Raw genomic sequence first — 24,340 nt, 5'->3', positions numbered from 1 at the left:
CAATTCAATAGAAGATACAACACTAGACATGTCACACCCTCCACTACACACATCCCCTGTACATAGGTTGGCGAGGTACAGAACGGAATGGCTGGGGAAATGGGATCTAATAGACGGCTGGCGCACACAACATCCGACAGAGCGAGACTACTCGTTCTACTCTAGCGTACATGACCTCCATGTATGCCTTGAAACCTTCCTCTGTTCCCAAGCAATACTCCCAGCAGTGGCCCGGACTGAATACTTAGCACGCACAATCTCTGACCACAACCCTATACTCCTAACACTAGATTGGATGAATACAATCTCAAAGATTCCGACGTGGCGGCTACGACCGGACACGCTGGATGACCCACCCTTCCGCGAAGAGCTAGAGAATCGGATCGCTAATTACTTCACAGAGAACGAGGGTACCGCCTCCTCCAGAGCCATGGAGTGGGACGCATTTAAAATAGTAGCAAGGGGGCACTGCATAGGGAAATTTGCAGGGGTACGCAGGTCATTGGTAGAGGATTTGGATAAGGCTGAGCGTACATTGAGGGAGGCGGAACAGGAACGCCCTGGCCGCCCTGAGTTACAGGGGAGAGTAAGTGAGGCGCGGGAGGCATTGGCTGTGGAGGTGGAGCGCCTCCGTAGCTTCGATTACAAAACATACTGGACGAAGACTCTTGCTGAGGGAGACAAAACTGGAACAGTCTTGGCCTGGCGAGCGAACCCCAATAGGAGTACTCAACCGATCCTGACCCTGAAGGGAGGTGGAGGCGACACACTTCAAACACAGCCAGAAATTCTGGATTGCTTTCGATCATATTATGAAAGATTATATAGTAGCGAGTTGGGGAACCAAAGTGAGGCAATGGAGGCTTTCCTGACCGACCTGCAGATGCCACAGCTGGACCAAGAACAGGCTGATTCCCTAGGCGGCCCTATAGACTTGGCAGAAATAAGAGGGGCAATAAAGCGAATGGCGCGTAACAACACACCAGGGATAGATGGGTTACCCATTGAATTTTACGGGAAATACCTGGATCAACTGACCCCGAGACTACAAGTGATATATAATGAAGCCAAGGAAAAGGGCAGACTTTCCCAGTGAATGCGCGAAGCTATTATGATTCCTTATTAAAACCGCGAAGGGAAAGCACGGATCCTGCATCCTATCGGCCATTGTCTATGTTAACAACAGACTACAAAATTCTGAGCACAGTGCTGGCCGCCAGGCTGCTACCCCATATGCAAGACCTGATCCATAAGGATCAATCAGGTTTTATACCCACAAGGAACACGACACACAACATCCGTAGGATGCTCAGGCTAGTAGATGACCCACCGCCGGGAGCTAGAGCCCCCCTGGTATTGGCAGTTGACATAGAAAAGGCCTTCGACACCCTGGAATGGGAATACCTGTATAGGGTAATAGAGGGTTTTGGCATGGGCGAGGGATATATACGGTGGACGAAGATGCTTTACTCTTCAGCGAAAGCTAGGGTGAGAGTCGGACCCTTAGTATCGGACCAATATGAGGTACATCGGGGAACCAGACAGGGATGTGCGCTTTCTCCCCTGCTGTTTGCGCTTGAACCGCTAGCAGCAATGGCTAGGCGTGGTGTACATTACCATGGGTTAGAAGTCAGAGGGGCACACCACTTCATCTCCCTATATGCAGACGACCTTCTCCTCTTCTTAGAAGATGCTGAGGGAGCTGTGAATGGCGCAAGGAGACTGTTGGCGCGCTTCGGCGAAATATCAGGACTGCGGGTTAACTGGACAAAAACCTGCCTCTTCCCGCTGAAGGAGGAGGAGCGCCCCCTAACCCACCCAGAGCTTAGATGGGAGCCCAGCTGCCTGAGCTACCTGGGAGTGTACATATATCATTAGCCCGAGGACCTTCTGGACGGTAATGTAGCTCGCTGTATCCGCACATTGCAGGGCAGTATGACCTTCTGGGCCACCCTGCCCCTTTCAATGGCGGGCCGGGTTTCACTCCTAAAAATGATAGCCCTACCGCGATTATTATACTTCTTCCGGACCCTCCTCGTGTGGATACCTGGAGCGATCTTCAGACGGTTGAGATCGATGATTGTGTCTTTTTTATGGGGAACGAGCAGACGTAGAATTGCATTGGTGACGCTGACCCGCCCAAAGGATGAGGGTGGCCTAGCGGTCCCAGATTTCGAGCTCTACTACTTGGCGGCCCAATTACAGTTCTTTACACAGGAGGTTGCGAGGGTCTACCGCGGCCCAGAGCAGTAGAGGGAGAACGGTACCCCCGCCACATACTGGCATATATTACCATGCAGCAAGAACTGAGGCTCGGAGGGCTGACTCAAGAAGAACGGACGCTCCGATTGTGTTGGAATCCCTCGCAAAAGAGAACTGGACCCGGGCACGCATATGCGCCTGAGATCCCGCTGGGCATGGTGACAGCTCTACCACATGGCGAAGACTGGTCGAGACTACGACTGTGGGAGGAGGCAGGGTTACAGGTGGTGGTGGGAGATCTTTATGATGACGGAGTATTGGCCCCGTACCAGACATTACAGGAAAGATACGACCTTCCGAAGGGAGACTACTTAATGCATGCGGCTGTGGTGAGAGCCATACCGGCGCACTGGGGGGAGGGAATGATGGAGCCCACTACCACACTGGCGTGCCAATACACAGCGATGGCGGCAGGAACGTTTAAGGCAGTTACATGCCTCTATTCCAGAATGCACACAGAAACCCTACAACCACTCACACAGCTGAAGAATAAATGGGAAGCAGACCTACAGTTAGAAATACCAGACACAGCGTGGTCCCAAATAGTGCGGAGGGCTAGGAAGAGCACCAGAAACGCGCGTTTCCAACTAATACACCTCTATATCCTCCACAGGGCCTACCTCACCCCGAGTAAAATAGCTGCGTATTTTGGCGCAGAGGACGCAGCATGCCCCAGATGTAACCAGTTAGGAGCAAATCTAGTACACATGCTGAGGGGCTGCCCCCGTTTACAAGAGTATTGGAAGGAAATAGGTGACACCCAAAATGAAGAACCGGACAGGGACTGCAGTACAATAGCGCGGTCACTATTTTACACTGGTTCCCACACACACGCAAGAACAAACTGTCTAGCAAATTCATCGACATGGGTCTACATATTGCGAAGAGAGAACTGACCAAGGGGTGGAAGTCGAAGGTAGGGCCAACACACCGGAAGTGGCTGAATGAATTTTTGAAGTGGGCAACGGCGGAGAGTACGATCAGATACCAACTGGCCCGCCGTAGCTCAGACGAGAAAGCACAGGACGCAGCAATGGCATGGGGAAATATTAGTACAGGCGCAGAGAGGTAGTACAGTGGACGAGGAAGGAGATGAGGAGGCGGAGGGACAGGTGACTCCAGTAGAGATGGTAACGACCCCGGTACTTACACCGGACACACACACACAGTAAAAATACAAAGCTCCGTAGGCCCACAGTATAGGCACATCTCCTAACGCCAGGCATAGACGTAGACACCGGGGAGGGAGGGGGTGGGGGAGGTGAGAGATGCAAGCATCCCGGGATCCTGTAGCGGAACATGTACGAATTTTGACGAGTGATAGTGGGCACTGGGGGGGGGGGGGGGTTGGGGGGGTTTTGGAAACATAAAAGCAGAGGGCCCCATATGATGACTGCAGCAGACAACCCAGTCACGAGTGTAAAATGTAACTGAGTAGCGCCGCCCGACCTCCGGGATGTGGGCTGAATGGCTGTATACGTGACATCTGGGATGAGATAAGAGGACGACTCTGCATACAGAGATCCTGTGTCCAGCAAAGTACACTGTAATCGACTCTGCAATAAAAACTGTTTAAATAAAAAAAAATAGATTACCATTAAGGGTAAAGCAGATAAATTACAGTCTAAGCAACAACTTGAGCCGCCAGGACCCCCAAGCACAGAAAAACGTATAGGAATTCTGCAGACTCAGTTTCTGAGGCTGAAGGACCCTCCCCCACGGAAACATAGAGCTAAAACAGACATTAACCACTATGCAATGGAGCCTAAAGAAGATCAGCGGGAAGATTGACGCAGTTAAATTTAGAATGGATAGGATGACAGAGCGCCTAAACAAACATAGAGAGAACCTGAACACTGTAGAAAAGAGAACATCAGATGCTGAGGATATTCTAGCCGAGGAATCAACAAAGACTAAGAAACTAGATAAGCTCCTCCACTCCCTACAATTAAAAGCAGAGGATTTGGAAGCGTGCTCACGGAGGGACAATGTTCGCTTTGTAGAAGTGGTGGAGTCCACAAACATAGAGAATATAGAAAAATTTGTGGGGAATCTTCTCACAGTGCTCCTTGGAAGAGACATCTTCTCTGAGATTTTTGTGCTGGAACAGGCCTATCGTTCATTTGTGCAAAAATGGGTGAAATAAGTCCTCTGCAGGAGGCTGATCTTTGAATGCGGAGGAAGGTTTCGGCACCGAAGTGGCATCTTTTGTTTTTTTGGCAATGCCTCTAACAGGAGAAGCAGGAGTCTTTTTCGGCTCCGATGATTTTCTCGGTTCAGATGAAGTTTTCGGATCCGGTAGTTTTTTCGAATCCGAAGCATGTTTGCTTGGTTCCGATGCCGAGTTTTTCGGTTCCGGTAGGTGTGCGCCGGCACCGTGGGGAGGTCGACTCGAGCCCGAGTCGCCTGAAGGCTTAGGTAGCTTCTTAGCCGGGCCCGAAGGTGGGGCAGTAGAAGCAGTGCCTCGGTGTGCACCCGAGCCCGAGGGTGTGACCGGAGCCTTTTTTGGGTGTGTCGAGGAAGGGTCGGGGTTGACAGTCTTACTCACGACCCGCTGTGCTGGAGTGATGTCCTCGACATCGGAATCTTCTGCATCGGAGTTGCTGTTGATGCCATGTTGTTCTGGGACGTCGACGCCCTCCGTGAAGAGGTAGTCTGGAATCGGAGCTGAAGATCGAGCCATTGTTCTCCTAGCTCTTCGGTCCCGGATCGTCTTCTTGGAGCGGAAGGAGGCACAAGCGGAACAGTCTCTGGCCTCATGCTCCGGGGAGAGGGGAAAGTTGGTGTGGGGAAACTTCGAACCACATTGAGGACACTTTTTAAATGGCGTCCTTTCTATGAGCTGGAGTCGAGTCCTAGTTAGGCCCGAAGGTCGTCGTCGACGACCGGAATCGAAGTCCTCGATGTTGAAGAGTAGCGTCGACTGGAAACACGTTTGAAACTAAATTCTAGAAGCTGGTGAGGATTGCGCGCTGAAGGAAATCGGTTCCAACACGGAGTGCTGGAAACACATCCGAGCCCGGTGGCAGAAAAAGAACATCTGGGGATGGAGTTGATGACCATGCGAAATCATCCAAAAGAGGAGTCACCTATCCAGTGACTTCCAAAGACTTTTCTACAACAAAAACAAACTGCAAACATCTGGGCCCAACACTAGGTGGCCATCTATGCACGGAGTGTAATCTGCATCTCATATGCCTCGAACACACTGTTTTTACCTGCTGTGTCGAGATGTTTTATTTGTAATATAATAGTGGGGCAGAGTGTGCCTTGGGCCTCCTACCTCTGCTGCTTCCAGTAAAGGAGTAGGTAATGCATATGATGTGCATCGAAAATCCTGACAGCACACACACTTAGTATATAATAGATGCAGAGCGAACACCCACCGGCATCAAAAACATTTGGCACATAATGGATCATGATGTAACTTCCCTCCGTTTGATGGACACTTTTTAACAGGCATCGCATCACCCTAAAAATGTTCTCTCATTCATAAGAAACACTGTTTTATAATATTTAGGCTAAACCTGGGTATGTGAGCACGTCTTCTCTTTTAGGCAATTGAAGTGTTTCTTTGCAAATTACTAATTGTATGTGTATGATTTTAATGGTTTGCATTTAACATTGTTAAGCTCTTGAAACGGAAAAACAAATTACTTTCTGTTTCATTGCAGTGGGCAAACATCAAGCTTAAATGAAACACAAGAGTGATCATGACAGTCATAGATAGAATCTATAGATTACAAAGCAGCATTTTAATCTGTTTAGGTCTCGCCTGAGCCAGCGCGCATGCGCGGCGAGGCATTTAGTAAGGGGCTTCAAACTCTGAACATACGCTTGTGCGCTTTTTTTTCCACCTACAATTGGCCTTTGCATTCTTCTTTCTAAGACAGACAGTACGCAATTGGCCCAAGGCGGGTGCATGTTCCACCTTCACTGTCCCCTGGCCTAGGGAGCTCGGGAGCAAGCAGCAGCGCGGTCGGGTGCCAGCTGCATTCCTGACATTCCTTTGCGGCAGCGCATGTTGTTTGTAGCCTGAAGGTGGATGCTAAAAGGATTGCTTTGTGTTAAGGATTGTTTTGTGTTAACACAAGCACTCTATTTCCAGATTAGCATCAGGAGAAAAGATTGCCCTCATCTACTGTCGGTAACTTTCTTTGAGCCAACCTCATAGTCCTCTACATTTTCTATGAATTAAATCCAAATGTCTTCCTGTGCTGTATCAATAAAAAGAAGCTTCTTCTATCACGGTCTAGATATGCATCACATGCATCCTCTGGCAAATACGTTCCTTTGCCAAAGCTGCTGCTTGCCAAGTGCAGACACAAAGCACATTCAGCCTGGCTAATGTACACTATATACATTTACACAAGCAGGGACCTTGGATGAGGTAAAGGGCACCCTGCGTCTCTTTACTGTGGGCACTGCTTGCTTTATTCCACATCTAGATTAAAAAAAAATTAAATACACACTGTGCAAGAGAGGGAACGTGTGTTAGATCGTTGTGCTTGCTAAAATTAATTTAAAAGTCATTAATTGTTTTAAAAGGCTTCTTTCACGCACAGAGTCTGAGGGTCCTTGCTCTCTCCTTATTTTCCAGCACATACTGCAATCAAGTGAAACACAGATTAGATTTAATCTTGTCAGTTACCTGCAGTTAAAATGGGTTTGCTTGTACTGGCATACAATGTGCTGTAGACTATGTTTTCCATTGTAAGCTATGTCATTGCTAAAGGATACCACTGGAAGTGTGCTTTGTGGAGAAGCTTCTATCTGCTATGTATCTATCTTCTCAGTTTAGAAGTTAAGTCCATATACAAGACACTCTCTCATTGTGGCGACCCGGTGCTGTTGAAAAGTTTTACTTTTGGTGAGACTCCAAAATGAATGATTTGGTGAACAGCGTGCCAATACATGACCTCCCTAGGCCAGTGAAAACTGCAGAGGATTGGACTGATGTAGTAACATTATAAGGGTGAAGGTGTTAACTGTGTTTTGGAATCCTTGAAGGGGTAGGTGGCTGTTTGTATGCCTTGCTGTATGAAGTTAGCATGACCTATTCAGGCTAAAACACATCAATGTACAGTTCACAGGAAGTATGTGATTGGGAAATCGTGAATTATAGTAGTGGGAACACACATACCTTCACTACTGTGTGAATGTTTATGGTTACATCTTCTGGGAAAATGCTACATAATTACACTCAATGCAACGTACACTCCACATAATACCACTCAGTGCCATATAATTACACGCCACATACTTACACTCTACTCAATGCAACATAAATACACTCCCCATAATACCACACAATGCCACATAATTATATGCTACATAATTACATTGCACTCAATGCAACATACACTCCAAATGCCACTCAGTACCACATAATTACATGCCACATAATACACTCTACTGAATGCAACATACACTCCACACAATACCACTCCGTGCCACATATTTATTTGCTACATCGTTACAATGCACTCAATGCAAAATACACTCCAAATACCACCAAGTGCCATATAATTACACACCACATAATTACACTCAACTGAATACAACACACACTCCCCATAATACCACTCAGTGCCACATAATTACACTCTACTTAATGCAACATAAATACACTCAACGCACAAGTTACTACTTGTGTAACAATATATCTGTAAGAGACATTGTGAGAAGTTGGCCTGATATGCAGTGCTCACTATTCTAGTGATCACTATGTATCATTCCAAACGACCCTTATTTATGATTGGTTGTAAGTCAACCTTATAGACCAGCTATCCTAGTAGCATGGACAAGAGCAGTCTTTAGGCTAAACTCTAGAGGGCGTGTTAAGCCAGCTGTTATACCATCACATATACCCCTTGAACACCAAGTGAAAGGACACCACACAAGTTGTTATGAAAATAAAAGGATATTTATTTATAACAAGTCTACCCTGATCTCTTTATGAGTCAGGGAGCTAAGCACACAACAAAACTCTTACGAAAATACTTCAAGTTGCACAATGTACACAAATGCCCGAGGGGCACGAAAAACCATATACACTAAAAGTGGAATGCGAAATACTAGCAGGTAAGTAACAAGATCCAGAGGCTTCAGGATCGCTAGGACTACACTACTGAACCCTAAGGTTAGGAGCAGGAGGCCTAGGGAGATCGTGTGCAGAGTGTGCACTCTCACGCGGGATACGGGACAAAGTCTATGGAGGCTAGTATTCACAAAGTTACTGTTATCGGACGAATCCGACTAGATAGACTGAAAACGACAAAGGATCTGGACACTAGGATAGTGAACCTGTACTGGAGCACTGAAATGCTCGGGTTACCTAGCCTAGGGGCTGCGGCTGCATAGGGTTCAAATAACGTCGGGAATCCTCGTTATAGTCTATGGAGCCTGAAAGAAGATGTTGCTGGCAGGCGACCAGTGAAGATGTTCGGTGGGATCCAAGACTGGATCAGTGAAGAAGACGACCTGAAAGCAGAGGGGACTCAGTTCTCAATCACTAGCCAGTGACTGTGTGGGCACCAGGATGGCACCCGATTAAGTCACCGCGATCAGGTGAGTGGGTGACGCCGGACTCTGCAGCCACACGGACCAGGAGGCGTTGTGTGTGTGGTGTCCTTTCACTTGGTGTTCCAGGGGTATATGTATTTGGTATAACAGCTGGCTTAACACGCCCTCTAGAGTTTAGCCTAAAGACTGCTCTTGTCCATGGTACTAGGAAAGGTTGTCTATAAGGTTGACTTACAACCAATCATCAATAAGGGTCGTTTGGTATGATACAAAGTGATCACTAGAATAGTGAGCACTATATATCAGGCCAACTTCTCACATTCCTCTTGGCACTTCACATGAAACTTAGATGGGCAGTGAGCCACCCCATAAAATCCATCATTCGCATCCGCCTCTTGTACATAACCTTCCAACAGATGTGATGGAAGCAAAGGAAAACTTTGTTTCACCCTTGCATGGATGGCCGTAGGAATGTCTTGGTTACTCTGGTGACTTGAGTAATCCTCGTCGGAAGTGCGACGGTGCTAAAAATACAGGAAAAGTAAATTCTATCATCGACGTTATCCTCATCGACTGTCGTAGTCGATGGGCCACTGTGAGAAGTTGGCCTGATATATGATGCTCACTAGTTCTAGTGATCACCTTGTATCAGTCCAAACAACCCTTATGGTGATTGGTTGTAAGTCAACCTTATAGACCAGCTATCCTAATGGTAGCATGGACAAAGCAGTCTTAGGCTAAACTCTATTGGCATGTGAAGCCAGCTGTTTTACCACATATCACCCCTTGAATACCAAGTGAAAGGACACCACACAGGTAGTTATGAAAATAAACAAGTATTTATTAACTAACATACACCTCTGAACTCTTTATGAGGTCAGAGGGCTAAGCACATGACAAACTCTTCGGAAAAATACACTCAAGTTGCACGATTTACAATGGTGCCCTAGGGGCACGACAAACCATATACTAGAAACAATGGAATGTGAGGAAGGAAGGTACTGTAAGAAGATCCAGAGGCTGGAGGATCGCTGGGACTACGCTACTGACTAGGTAAGTAAGGAGCAGGAGGCCCACGGGACTCACGTGCAGAGTGGAAACTCTCACGCGGGATGCGTACCAACGTCTATGGATGCTACAGTTTACAAAGTTACGGATTCCGGACAAACCCGGCTGGATGGAGGGAAAACAACAGTGGACCTGAACACTAGGATAGTGAACACTGTCTTCAGCACCTAGAAGCTTTAGTTACCTAACTCACAGGCTGCGGGTGCATAGGGCTGAAGTTGTGTCGGGTTTGCTGCGTTGATCCCGGTGAAGCTTGAAACAAGGAGTTGCTGGCAGGCGACCAGATGGAGGAGTCCGGTGGTTCCAAGGATGGAACTAGGAAGAAGAAATCCTGAAAGGGAAGGGGACAGAGTCTCGGTCACTAGCCAGTGACGGTGCTGGAACCAGGAGGGAACCAGATGCTGTCGCCGCAGTCAGGTGGAGGACGGGACACTTCTCTCTGTAGCTGCGCGGACCAGGAGCTGTTCTCTACGACCAGGCTGGGGGCACGAGCTGTCCCACGTAGTCTGCTGCTGTTGGCGGTGTTGGATCGTCGATCTGGTCAACAGGCCTTGGCAAGTGCAAGCCACGCGGTAGAACAAAGATGGCGTCTGGAGCGGACCAAGAGGGTCCGGGGTGCTTCTCGTTCACAAGGAAGCAAGGGCCAGTCTGGGGGACCAGACCAGCAGTGTTGAATTCTTTGGGTCGTCGTCTCAGACGTCACTAGCCAGCCGGCAAGTGACCAGACAACAGGACCAGCAGCAACCAGGCAAAAGGGCCCCACGCAGATCTCGTGGATGCTGGGGGGCTGGTCTTTGGTGCAGGAACTGCGTCGGTGTGGGGTTTCTCAGACCCCAGTGCACTCACTCGAGGATCCCTCGGCGGTCGTGCTGGAAGCGCTGTGCAGGTTTCTTCAAGATGGCCGTCTCCAAGTTGCTCGTCGCACCCACGGGTCTCAGCTGTGCTGTGGATGTGGGTAGAGGTCAGAGGAGTCTGGACGTCCGGGTCTCGTCGAGCTGGGTCGTCGGGTTCCAGGAAGGAAGGACTTGCAGCAAACCGCACAGAGCTTGATGGTGCCTGCGAAGCAGGATGGTCACTCCCTGACCATAGGGGAGATTCTTCAGTCTTCTGATGTTCAGGAGGTCGAAGGTCAAGAGTTCTTCGTGGAAGTTGTCAAGATTAATCTAATTTGGAATGGGACCAGCTCCTACCTTTATTCAGCTAAAGGGGGCTGCACTACGACTAGGTCCCTCCCCTGGGTGGGACCAGGAAGGGGGGTGGTTACACCCCCTATCCTTTGTCCGGTCTTGCGCCAGCTCTGGGGCTGGAGTGCCCCAGGAACTGGTTTAGACCGGAGTATGCATAGGGACACCTTGTGTGCCCCAGGCATGTCTCATTCCTTTCAGCCCTGTCCTACCTAATACACAAAATCCTGTCTGGGGTGGTGATAGCACCTCCCAAGGCAGGAAACCCTTTGTCCAAGCCTCCCTCGCTGGAAGGACTCCCAGCAGCAGGAGGTCAGACTTGTTTCTGTGGTGGCAGCATCCATTTTGTGATGCTGAGGCTCGAGTTAACTTTAACCGGGGTTCACAGTTACATACATGTCGTGTCCCTCTAGAAGGGTGGAATGCTAACCCCGTCGCCAGAATTGGCGAGGGGTTAGTATTCCAATTCGTATGACACCTTACTCGACATGTTTTGATAAAGCGATACCAAAGTTGGCAAATAACCGCGTGGATTATAATGCACTTAAGAGTATATGGTACGCGTTATCATGGAACAGCTATTATGACTTGGTTCCGCAAGCTGCAAAAGGGCTCAGCTCATGCCAGAGCACCATCTCACATAATTCCAAGCACTCTGCCTTCAGGATTGTTAAGGCCTGCCATAGGAGTGACTGATAGGAATACATGTGTCCATTTTAGGGTTAGATATAGGTATACTATATCTAAAGCAAAGGGTGATTACACCACTTTGCCCCAGCTGTCGTGCAGCCAGTTGTGTCAGATTTAGATGGCCAGCCAGGGGTGGTATAATACATGCTGCAGCCCCTGGTAGGCCCTGGGTACACCTATGCCCTGGGTACAGGGACTGATAAGGTGGCCCAGTACCAATTGGTATATGCACCTAAGGTACACGTGTCAATTTTAGAGAGAGAGCAGTAGGCCTGGGGCCCTGAATAGCAGGGTACCAGGTCAACTAAGTCGGAAAACCAGCAAAGCACAAGGCAAAATGTTGGGGGTAACCATAGTCCGGTATCCACCCTCCTACATAACACCCCCCCCCCCCCAAACGAAAGGAGATAAGGCTATCCTTGGCCAGGTAAGCCTATATTGCCTGAGTGGCCATATGAGGTGGTACCTGCACTGGCATGGTTACCCCCTATATCATGGTCCACTAAGCAATCCCTCACCCTAAGGGTATCTGAGGGTCTCCACCATAGGGAATCTCTACCTGTGGTGTGTCTTGGCAAAGTAAAAGGCTGGTGTGGGAATGGAGTACTGAAGTGAGACTCCACTACTGTTGGGCTCAACTTCCTCCAATCACTATCCACCATATGTGCCTTTCTTTCCAGTAGTGAGTTGCTATGAGCTCTCAGGGTCAACCTCTGGCTACCTAAAGCTGAAGGCAGAGTCCCTCTGTTTCGCTTACTGGAGGGACAGGTCAGGTTTGGGGTTTTTAGGCCCCAGGTTTGGCTGTGCCCAATAGTGTCCAGCTGTGGGAGGTCCCTAGCTAATTTTAAGGGGGATCCCTCAGGAGTTTGTTTTATTTTCACTGGGCTAGGACTACTAGCTTCAGTGCCCTTAATCTGCTGATTGGGGAGTTCTTTTGGACAGGGGGCCCTTTGGGGTCCACCACTGGCCTCCCCGACCTCTACAGCTCTGTGCTGACTGAGGCAGGGTAGAGAGGGGCAGGTTACCTGCTCCAGACTGGGTCCCACCTTGGAAGGGTCCACTGACATCAGGGGCTCTGCCAGGCTAGGCCTGACTACCTCTGGGGCAGTTCCTTCAGAAGGGGTCAGATCAGTTCCCTGAGGAGGCTGATCCTTTCTAAAGTCTGGTGGGAGGGAGATTTCTCTTCCTCCTCAATGCTCTGTCTGAGTGGAGTGATCCATAGTTTCAGGCTTCACAACACTATTATCTGTCTGAGTTTGAGCTGTGGCCATCACAACTCCACCAACCTTTTCAGGAAGGGACTCAGTTTGGGTATGGGCTGTGACCATCACAGCCATGCCAACCTGTTCAGGAAAGGCATCTTTCTGGGATAGGGCTGTGACTGGCACAGCCCTCCTGACCTGTTCAGGGAGGACATCTTGGACTGGGGCTGTGGCTATCACTGCCCCACTAACCTTACCATGGAGGTTTACCATTTTAAAATGGGTTTCTTGCTCTACCTCAGCCCAGGCTGAGATCTCTAAATCAGTCCCCAGTAGGCAATCTACAGGCAAGTTTGGTGACACTGCCACTCTCTTGTGGCCAGTGACACCTCCCCAGCTGAGATTTACCACTGCTATGGGATGATCTCTCTGCACTCCATCAATGTTCATTACCTGGTATGTGGCTCCAGGTATAAGTTGCCTTGTGGGGACTAGGCTCTCAGTCACCATGGTGATGCTAGCCCCTGTGTCTCTGTAGGCCTCAACTGTTGTACCATTGATGAGGGGCTCCTGTCTGTACTTGCCCAAAGTGTTGGGACAAGTTGTGAAGTTGGAAAACCCCATGCCAGTCTCACAGACAAGAGTATCTAAGTTTGGGGACCTGGTTAGGCCAGAGTCCCCAGGAACTCCCAAAGTAAATGCACCCAGATTCTTGGGGGCACTCCCACCACCTGGGGGATTACTACTAGTAGTAACAGGAGGCTGGGAAGTTTTACCTGGGGGTATGTTCTCCTTATTGTCATTGGCCCTTGGGCAACTGCTGTCAGTTTTGTAATGGCCTACCTGTTTGCAGGTATGTTAATAGGGCTTCTTTTGGGAATTGGAAGGATTTTGGGACCCACCCTTTTCAGGAGATTTTTGGGGCCCTGGGGTTTGATCAGAAGATTTATTCCCACCCTTCTCTTGAGGCTTGGTTGATTCCTTCTTTTGGTCACCACCCTGGTTCTTAGGCCGAATCCTGGTTCTGACCCATTTGTCTGCCCTCTTACCCAATTCTTGTGGAGAGGTCAGATCAGAGTCTACCAGGTGCTGGTGTAATAACTGGTTCTGGCAATTATTTAAGACTTGCCCTCTCATAATAAGATTATACAATCCTGTGAAGTCAGTAACTTTACTACCCAATAGCCAGCCTTCTAGAGCCTTAGTGGCACAATCAACAAAGTCAGCCCAATCCTGAGACTGAGTTTTCTGGGTGTCTCTGAACATCAACCTGTACTGTTCAGTTGTTAAGCCAAACCCATCAACCAGTGTATTCTTCAGGACTTGGTAATTGTTAGCATCCTCAGCTCTAGTAGTGAGGAGCTTATCTCTACCTTTGCCTTCAAAGGAGAGCCACAAAATAGCTGCCCACTGACTCTGGGGGATGCACTGGACAGTGCAGGCCCTCTCCAAAGCAGTCATCCATTTGTGGATGTCATCCCCTTGTTTAAAGGGGGGCACTATCTTACTCAGGTGTCTAGTGTCTAAACTCCTGTCCTTTTCTCTAGGTAAAATGCTGCAACCAGTGGGGTCTGCCCCACTCAATTTCTGCTCTCTAGCAAAGGCAAGTCTCTCTTTGGCCAGGGCAAGTTCTTCCCTTTCAATCCTCAGATTGACTTCCCTCATCTTGGCCTCATGCTCTCTCCTCTGAGGGGATGTCATCCCTCTGTGAGAAGAGGTCTGAGAGCCATTGGTTCGAATGGATCTGTTAGAGCCTCTGGATAGAGACCTAACTCGTCCACTCCCAATGTTAAGCCTGCCTGAGAGTGGGCCTGGGGGTCCCCCAAATCCATTCTCATGCCTACTTAAGTTGGTCCTGGTGAGTCTACTGACTTCTACCTGACCCTTATCTGCCTCATCCCCTGACAACTCCTGATCCTCTTCCTCTCCTCCACTAACTGCTTCATTGAGGTTGAGGTCAGGGTCCCCAAGGGTTCCCTCTAAGGGGGGCATGCTCCCATCTGGATTAGAAGGGCCTGTGTTAGAAGCCCTCCTGGCACCATAAGTCTCTAAGACACCAATCAGGAATGGGATGGTAGGGTTAGAACCCTGTTTTAGCTTCCTGAGGAACACACTTGTCTCATCTCCTGGAAGCTAAGAGCTGCATATCTTGATATGACCTGTGGAGGGTCAACTGACACAAGGGGGGCCTCTGAGTTCCCTCCTTTGTCTGACATGTTTCTAGTGAGGTGTAAGTGGTGCACTTACCTACACTATTTGTTTGCCTACTGATCCCTTGCTAAGAGTTGTAGTCAGGGTGTGCTAAGCCCTGTTGAACTACAACAGCTGGTTCAGTAGAACTCAGAGTATTCTAAGCTAAGTTATATGTACCTTGGTACTTATGTGATCTTTCAAATGATATTCTTAGGATACGTGTGGTAAAACAACAGCAAGCTCAAATCCCAACCGCTGCTCACCAATGTGAGAAGTTGGCCTGATATGTAGTGCTCACTATTCTAGTGATCACTGTGTATCATTCCAAACGACCCTTATTGATGATTGGTTGTAAGTCAACCTTATAGACCAGCTATCCTAGTAGCATGGACAAGAGCAGTCTGTAGGCTAAACTCTAGAGGGCGTGTTAAGCCAGCCTTTATACCATCACATATACCCCTTGAACACGAAGCGAAAGGACACCACACAAGTTGTTATGAAAATAAAAAGGATATTTATTTATTACACAACAAACCTGGACTCTTTATGAGGACAGGGCGCTAGCACAATACAAAACTCTTAAAGAAATACTGAAAGTCGCACAATTTACACAAATGCCCGAGGGGCACGAAAAACCATATACTATGGAAGTGGAATGCGAATTGCTAGCAGGTAAGTAACTATTCTCAGAGACTTTAGAATCGCTAGGCCTACAATGCTGAAACCTTAGATTAGAAGCAGGAGGCCTAGGAGCGCTGTGTGCAGAGTGGATACTCTCACGCGTAATGCGGGACAAAGTCTATGGATACTAGCAAATGCAAAGTTAGTGTTCTCGGGCGAACCCGACTAGGTAGGTCAAAAATGAAAGTGGATCTAGGCACTTAGAGAGTGGTTCTACGCTGGAGCACCGTGGTACTCGGTTTACCTAGCCCAGGGGCTGCGGCTGCATAGGGTTCAAGTGTCGTCGGGAATCCTCGTTGACGAACCAGGAGCCTGAAGTGGAAGTTGCTGGCAGGCGACCAGTGAAGATGTTCCGGGCTGATCCAAGGATGGATCAGTGAAGAAGGATACCTGTAAGCAGAGGGGACCGAGTTCTGAATCACTAGCCAGTGATTAGGTGGGCACCAGGATGGCACCGGTCGAGGTCACTCAGCCAGGTGAAGAGGTGACACTGGATTCTGCTGCTGCACGGACCAGGGCGCTGATGTCGACCAGGCTGGAGGTCTGCGAGCTTTCCCACGTCGGATGTCTGCTGCTGGTGATGCTGGATCCGTTGAAGGAGGCAACAAGCCTTGGCTAAGGCAAGCCTACGTGGCGACACAAAATGGCGTCTGGAGTGGACCAGGAGGGTCCGAGGAAGGTCCCCTTCAAGAGGAGACAAGGGCCAGTCTAGAGGAGCTAAACCAGCGGTGAAACAAACGTAGGACGTCGTCTGGAGGGTCACTAGCCAACGGGCAAGTGACCGGACAACGTGGCAAGCGACACAGAAGCAAAAGGGCCCCACGCAGATCTGGTGGATGCTGGGGGGCTGGACTTTGGTGCTCGTGCTGCTTGAGGTTGGGGCTTCTCTTACCCCAGTGCACCCACTCGAGGGTCCCTCGGCGGTCGTGCTGGTTCAATGTCGTGCTGGTTCTGATGATAGCCGGGTCCTCTGGTCTCGTCGCACCCACGGTTCTCAGCTGTGCTGTAGAGGCAGGTTGAGGTCAGAGAGGGCAGGGAGTCCGGGTCTCGTCGTGCTGGTCAGTCTGGTTCCGGAGGAAGGACGTGCAGCAAACCGCAAGATACTTAGTTGGTGCCTCCTGATGCAGGGTGACTATTCCTTAGTCACAAGGGAGAAATCTTGAGAAGAAGTCGAGAGTTCCTATCGTAGAAAGTAGTTTCAGGATTCAAAGATGATCTAATTTGGAAGGGTCCCCGCTCCCACCTTTATTCTAAAGAAAGGGGCTGGTACGCGACTAGGTCCTGCCCATGGGTGGGACCAGGAAGGGGGGTGGTTACACCCCTCTCCCCTGTCCGGACTTTCCCCAGCTCAGGGGCTGGTGTGACCCTGGAACTGTTTCAAGCCGGCATATGCACAGTGAGCACCGGGGTGCCACTTACAGTCACCTTCCTCTCAGCCCTGCCTACCTGGGATACACAAAACCCTGTCTGGGATGGTGCTAGCACCGCCCCTGACAGGAAACCCTTTGTCCAAGCTCTCCTCGCTGGAAGGACTCCCAGCAGCAGGAGGTCAGACTTGTGTCTGTGGTGGCAGCATCCATTTTGTGATGCTGAGGCTCGAGTTAACTTTAACCGGGGTTCACAGTTACATACATGTTGTGTCCCTCTAGAAGGGTGGAATGCTAACCCCGTCGCCAGAATTGGCGAGGGGTTAGTATTCCAATTCGTATGACACCTTACTCGACATGTTTTGATAAAGCGATACCAAAGTTGGAAAATAACCGCGAGGATTATAATGCACTTAAGAGTATATGGTACGGGTTATCATGGAACAGCTATTCGGACTTGGTTCCACAAGCTGCAAACGGGCTCAGCTCATGCCAGAGCACCATCTCACATAATTCCAAGCACTCTGCCTTCAGGATTGTTAAGGCCTGCCATAGGAGTGACTGATAGGAATACATGTGTCCATTTTAGGGTTAGATATAGGTATACTATATCTAAAGCAAAGGGTGATTACACCACCTTGCCCCAGCTGTCGTGCAGCCAGTTGTGTCAGATTTAGATGGCCAGCCAGGGGTGGCATAATACATGCTGCAGCCCCTGGTAGGCCCTGGGTACACCTATGCCCTGGGTACAGGGACTGATAAGGCTGCCCAGTACCAATTGGTATATGCACCTAAGGTAGACATGTCAATTTTAGAGAGAGAGCAGTAGGCCTGGGGCCCTGAATAGCAGGGTCCCAGGTCAACTATGTCGGAAAACCAGCAAAACACCAGGCAAAAAGTTGGGGGTAACCATAGTCGTGTATCCACCCTCCTACAGGAACCGGTTGTTTTTTCGGTTCGGATGTTTTTTTGGGATCCGCAGGTTCAGTAGTGGCTTTCGGAACTGGTGGCTTGCTTGGTTCCGAGGATTTTTTCGGATCCGAAGGTTGAGTCGCTTTTGGTTTTGGTGCCGAATGCCCCAGTGTCGGACCAGGCTTTGGCGCGGACTAAGACAATGGTTTGTCTTTCGGTTTGTTCTTGTGAGGTGCCGAGGATGGAGTTTTGGCACTGAGGGTAGGCTCACTCGATCCAGAGTGGCCTGAAGGCTTGACTCTGGACTTTTTTGCCAAGCCTGAAGGCGGGACGTGTGAAATTTTGACATGGTGTGCACCAGGGCCCAAAAGTGAAGGTGTTACCAAAGCCTGTGGATGGGTGGGTAGGGGGGAGGGGTCAACATCAGCACTTACGATCCTTAGCCCCGGGGTGATGTCTTTGACTTCCTGATGTGGTGCGTTGTCCTTTGTTGGGTGTGCAGTTTTCGTCTGCCGATTGCCACCTCTCATCCTTCCCTTTGTTCCCCCTAAAGGTACGTACCACAGTCGTCATCTTTGACATGCACTGTCTTCTCTTACTTTCATTCTTTCTTCCCACTTTATTGTTTTTTCTCTTTTTTTCCTGGTGGTATTGAATTCTTTCTCATATATGCTTTTATCTCCATATGACTTCTTGACTCTCCTCTTCTATGTATTTTTTCCTTTCTCCTCCACACCTCAGCAGTTTTTAGCTCTTCCTTCCTCCCCTTTTCTCTTACTTCATTACTTAGTTGTTGAACGCACTGTTCTTCATCTATTGTTGATATTTTACATTCAGAGTTCTTTCTTGGAATGTAAAAAGGTTTTAATAATCCAATTGCAAGACAGAGAATATTATCACATCTTGACTCTTATAACCCTGATTTGGTCTTACTACAAGAAACACACCTTACAGAACCAGAGGCATTAAAATTGAAAAAAGGTTAGGTTGGCTCAGTTTTAGTCTCTCCTACCTCCTCTAAAAAATATTGTGTTATAATTTTATGTCACAAAAAATTGAAATGTAAAGTTATATCACAGGAGATAGATACAGAGGGGAGATGGCTGTTAGCTAAATTGATCATAAATAATATTTCTTTGACTGTATTTAATGTTTATGGCCCTACTCAACCAGACAACCATTTTTGGCCGTTGGTCACACAAAAATGTATTCTGTTTAGAGGATCTCTTTATTCTAGGAAGTAATTGCAATCAAGTTGTTGACCCCTTTTTGACCGCCAGTCTCAGGTAGTTTCACTCATCATAAGTCCCATAAACAATTTCTTGATTCTATTTCCCAAACACACCTTGTAGATGCTTGAAGGCTTTCTCACCCTCATACTATTGATTTTTCTTTTTTCTCTCCACCTCACAATTCTTGTTCCCGTCTAGACTATATTTTTCTTTCTCAATCTTTATCTCAAAATCTTTTCTCTTTCTCTATCGAACCCAATGTCATTTCTGATCATGCTCTGATTGTGGCTCACTTTGATCTACTCCCTCCACATCCTAAATCCTCAGTTGGCATTTTAACAATTCTCTTCTGCTAGACCCTCTTTTCTCTTCTTTATTTACCTCCTTTAATAAAGAATTGTTTTAACTGAACAGTGATCATAACACTCATCCCCATATATTATGGGATTCTTTTAAGAACACGGCTAGGGGTTTTATCATAGACTTTGTCTAAAAAAAAATTTTTTTTTACAAAAAAGAAACGTTTCCACCAACACCACAAAGCTACTCTAACAAATTTTAAGGCCCTGGAGCACAAATTTTACACTTCACCTTCGGACTCTAGCTTACAAGATCTTGTTCGTGCTAAATTAAACTTTAATAAAGCTTGCACTGATAACGCATCTTCTATACTTCTCGTAAGCAGCGCTTGATATTACGGCGGATATGATAAAATTGGTCAACTTCTGGCTAATTACCTTAAATCTCGAAAAGACTGCACTCTAATTGACTATCTACTCCTCAGATGGTAATCTTAAAGATCAGGACATTCTTAACAAATTTATGCTATTTTATAAAGATCTATACACCTCAGAATTTCCTTCTTCTAGTCCCCTTAGTCAATCTTATCTCAATAACATTCCGGCCCCCTCTGTCATCTTGATCTTTCTACACTGGAAACGGACTTATCCCTTAAAGAATTATCCAAATCTTTAATATTTCTAAACAAAAACAAAACTCCCGGACCAAATGGTTTTACAGTCACATTTTATTTACCTCTTTCTAATATACTACGTCCTAAGCTTTTAGATCTTTTTAATTCATTTTTTTCTTCTGGTAAGACATACAGCACTTTTCAAGAAGCCACAATTTGTTTGATCCATAAAAAAGGGTAGAGATCCCATGTTTTGTAAACATGATAGCCCAATATCCTTGGTTAATGTAGATTATAAAATATTCGCTAAATTACTTGTTCTACGTCTAGAACCTCTTATACCTTACTTGGTTGGTAAGGAGCGTTGTGGTTTAGTCAAGGGTAGATTAAACTCGGATAACTCTCGTCTATTTCTTAATGTCTAAAATAAAATCCCTTCTCTTTCCATCTCCTTAGCGGCAATTTCCGTTGATGCTGAAAAAGCATTTGATCGAGTAGATTGGTCCTTTTAATTTGATTCTTTGAAATGGCATGGTTTTGGTCCCAAGATGATTTCTCTTATTTCCCTATTACATTCTGCACCTAGAGCCTTGGTGTTAGTTAATGGCTGTATATCTTCCTATTTCTCTTTACATCGTAGAGTCCGTCAAGTTTGTCCTCCTTCCCCCCTTCTCTTTATCATAGCCCTCAAACCCTTTTTATCATCAATCCATAATAATGACTTTCCTTATGGTGATCACCAATTAAAACTTTCTGCATATGCGTAGGACATTTTACTTTTTATTTCTAACCCTGAAGTATCTATTCCTCCTTTGCTGCACACATTCTCTTCATTCTCCCTGGTCTTTGGTTACAAGATCAATTCAGATAAAACAGAGATTCTCCCTCTTAACGAAAATTCTGTTTTCAACATTCCTTTCCTTCCACTGGGTTTTCACGGAACAGATCTCAAATTAAATATTTAGGAATATGGTTCTCTAACGCCATTGTTTCCTCTGTCAAATTAAATATGGTAGAGGCTTTATCTCGCATTGACAAATTATTTTCATCTTGGGATCCCCTCTTTCTCTCGTGGTGGGGTCGATTAGACTCAATTAAATGATGATCATTCGCATTTTAATTTATACTCTTTCTATGCTCCCTATCTATATTCCATTGTGTTACTTTAAGAAGATTGATTCTTGTCTCCCAAATTTCATCGGAAAAATAAAAAATTCTAGAGCATCCTCATCTCTTCTTCAAAAAGCAAAATCGAATGGGGATGTTAATTTTCCTGATTTTCATTTTCGTACTTATCGTACATACTTTTGCCTCCATCAAGCCATGAAATGGCTCCTTTCTGATTCTTCCCCTTTTACGCCTTTATGGTTTTCTATTGAACGCTCTTTGCTTTTACCCTTTTCTATAAAGGATGTTCTGGCCTTTTCTGCCAAAACTCCTCAAACTTCTCTACCCTTGTTTAGACCCACATGGTCACTGTTGAAACCTTTGACCCAACCAAAGACTATTTCCAGGGAATGTTTTTTATGTTTACCAATATGGCATAATTCTCTTATTACCATTAATAATAGAACTATGTTTTGGAAATCCTGGAGATTAAAGAGAATAACTTGGGTCAAGGACCTATTGGATGGTTTGACTCCTTGTTCATTTCTCCAATTTCAATCCACCTTTGATTGTCCCCATTCTTTTTTACAGAAATTCTCTACTTTAATGGCAGTTATTCTTGATACTTTCTATTCTCTTCCTTCAATTCCTCTTTCTGCCGAAGAAAATTCTCTTCTTAATATGCAAACACACCTTATCTCCTGATCCGGATCGTCCTAAGAGTAAAGTAGAATTTGCGCGGGAATTGGATCTGGGGTGTGAATGGACCATCAATTTCTGGGACAAATTCTGGTCCCGCTCTCTCAAAATCTCTAGATCTGCTTCTGTTACTCAATCTATGTTTTTCTTTTATCATAGACTTTATTTCACTCCTACTTCATCGCTACTTGCTCCCACTCTACTGACACAAAGTGTTGGACTTGTGGATCCCCCAGAGCTGACCTCCGGGTGGGAGGACGATCCTTCAGGATCACCGCAGCACGGCTGTGGAACTCTTTGCCGCTAGGTTTAAGGGGCCTGGAAGATTTAGCCAGCTTTAAAAAAAGCGTTAAAAACTTACCTGTTCCCCAGAGCAAAGTAACAGAGGGGTAGCTGGTAAAATCATGTTCTGTGTCATGGCAGTCTAAGCGCCAGGATGCCCGTTGGGTGACAGTAATAGCGCTATACAAGAATGCCAATACATACATACATACATGCACCTTCTTTTTCTTTGCCCTCCTGTTATTTGTTTTTGGAAGAAAATGTTGTCCTATATTTCTCGTATGTTTAACATTCTCACTCCCTTTTCTAATCCCATCCTTTTCTCTAGGAGTTTGTTTGACTCTTTGGATCTCCCTACTCATAAACATGGTCTATTTGACGGTATGTTGTCTTTAGTTTTTCAACAAATAGCTCTTAATTGGAAAAAACTAACAAAGCTTTCTGTCCAACACTGGTGGAATAACCTGTGCCATCTTCATCAACTTCATATTGCTTTTGTCTCCTTTGTAAGCCACTTGTTAATAGAGATCTATTTGGTTGCCTCTTACATCTTAGTTAGACAAAATAGCAATAACAAATAATTCTTGTTAAAATTCTGAACATTTTAAACCTCAGTAATTGTTTACTTTCTCTGTTCTTTTTTCTCAAACCTCTTGTTGGCATACTGTATTGTCTAATTATAGTAAGATTACTTTTTACATTAATTTGTAGAAAAGCAATATTACATATTCTTCAGTTGAAAGAGTTTCACCTTTTCCCCTTTCCCCCTCCCCCTTTCTCTCCTCACCCTTATAAAATATAAAAAGCTTTCTTTTTGATCTTATAAGTAGCTATTTTTGTTCATATTTCTTGTATTGTGTCCTTTTTGTATTTGCTGGCATTATATAGTTCCTGATATTATCTAATAAAGCTCTTTAAACTGAAGAAAAAAAAATCATGTCTGGTCCTTTGCAGAACGTTAAAACATACACAGCTGGCCCGTATGTTTCTCTGGTAAAGGTGGCAACCCTACCAATACTTAATATTTCTTTCAACAACTGTGTAAAATATGAGAGTTAAGTGGTACTGCTCACACCTCTTATTCATCACCAAGACTTTAATTTCTTTTCTCCCTACCTTTCCACATATATCTCCACTAAGCTACCAACAAAGAAATACAAAGAATTGTGAGGAATTAACATTCAAGCGAATGTGCAAAGCCTAAATATGTGTGCTAAAGAATTATCAAGTGTGAGTTTGACTATGAAATCGCCAAAGAACTGTGATGAGGAAATCATAGGACTCCGTGTAATAAACAATACCTGAAAGCAATTGTAGCCTTGACCTTTCTTATCTACTATTGCCCTGAGGCTGGAAAGTACAACTCAGCAGATAAATATGTAATACAAATATTAAAAAGTTAATTATACCTGGAAGGACTGGTAACTTTGCATCTGAGTATCTGACAGGGCTAAAGTACTCTGAATCAAATTCTGCAGCACCAGAAAATGAACATCATCAATACTGGAAGAAAAAAAAAAACAAGCATGTCATCGTTACATCAATGAACCTGCAAGCTCTATGTCACCCTTCAATCAATAAGTGAAAATAAGCAACAGTCATTCTTCTAATATGCAGTGTGGGAGTTACAATGGTGATAGAATTTTCTAATCCCACTGAAAAATGACAAAACATTACAAGAAGATGTAAAAAAAAGTTGATTTTCACAAAGACTGAGGATGAAGTGTAACATAATCTCATCTACATATACACAAAAATGTAAATGAAAGCACTACAGTCCATCAGTTAAAGAAAGTATAAACACATGGGGCACTGGCAAAATTTGAGCATAAGTATTAAATGACTAAAGAGTTTAAAACCAACGTGCATGAATGAAAGCCCAAAGTGAACCTTATTTACTCACCAATTAAGAGTGTCTTGCTTGTTCATCTGATTTAACTCATGCCCCACAGCCAAAACTCTGTACCTAGTAAACAAAAAACAAGACCTCTAAACACAAAGAGGCTAGTGATCTTGATACAGC

The 24,340-nt window shown here is 46.2% G+C and overlaps 1 protein-coding gene across 3 annotated transcripts in view; it reads right to left on the bottom strand.

Annotated features, from left to right (window-relative positions):
- The window catches only part of GTF3C1 (general transcription factor IIIC subunit 1), a 2,762,707-nt gene that overhangs the window by 434,202 nt on the left and 2,304,165 nt on the right, over positions 1-24,340 (bottom strand). For all 3 annotated transcript variants that reach the window (XM_086940909.1, XM_086940911.1, XM_086940910.1), the window contains 2 exons: positions 24,221-24,283; positions 23,727-23,820 (listed from right to left, as the gene is read on the bottom strand). In XM_086940909.1, the coding sequence (XP_086797035.1) occupies positions 23,727-23,820; positions 24,221-24,283 (157 nt within the window). The remainder of the gene's footprint in view (positions 1-23,726; positions 23,821-24,220; positions 24,284-24,340) is intronic.

This window comes from Lissotriton vulgaris, chromosome 10 (assembly GCF_964263255.1).
Source record: "Lissotriton vulgaris chromosome 10, aLisVul1.2, whole genome shotgun sequence".
NCBI classification, from domain to species: domain Eukaryota; kingdom Metazoa; phylum Chordata; class Amphibia; order Caudata; family Salamandridae; genus Lissotriton; species Lissotriton vulgaris.
The sequence above is the reverse complement of the archived record's forward strand: the minus strand, read 5'-3'. Positions and strand labels throughout refer to the sequence as shown.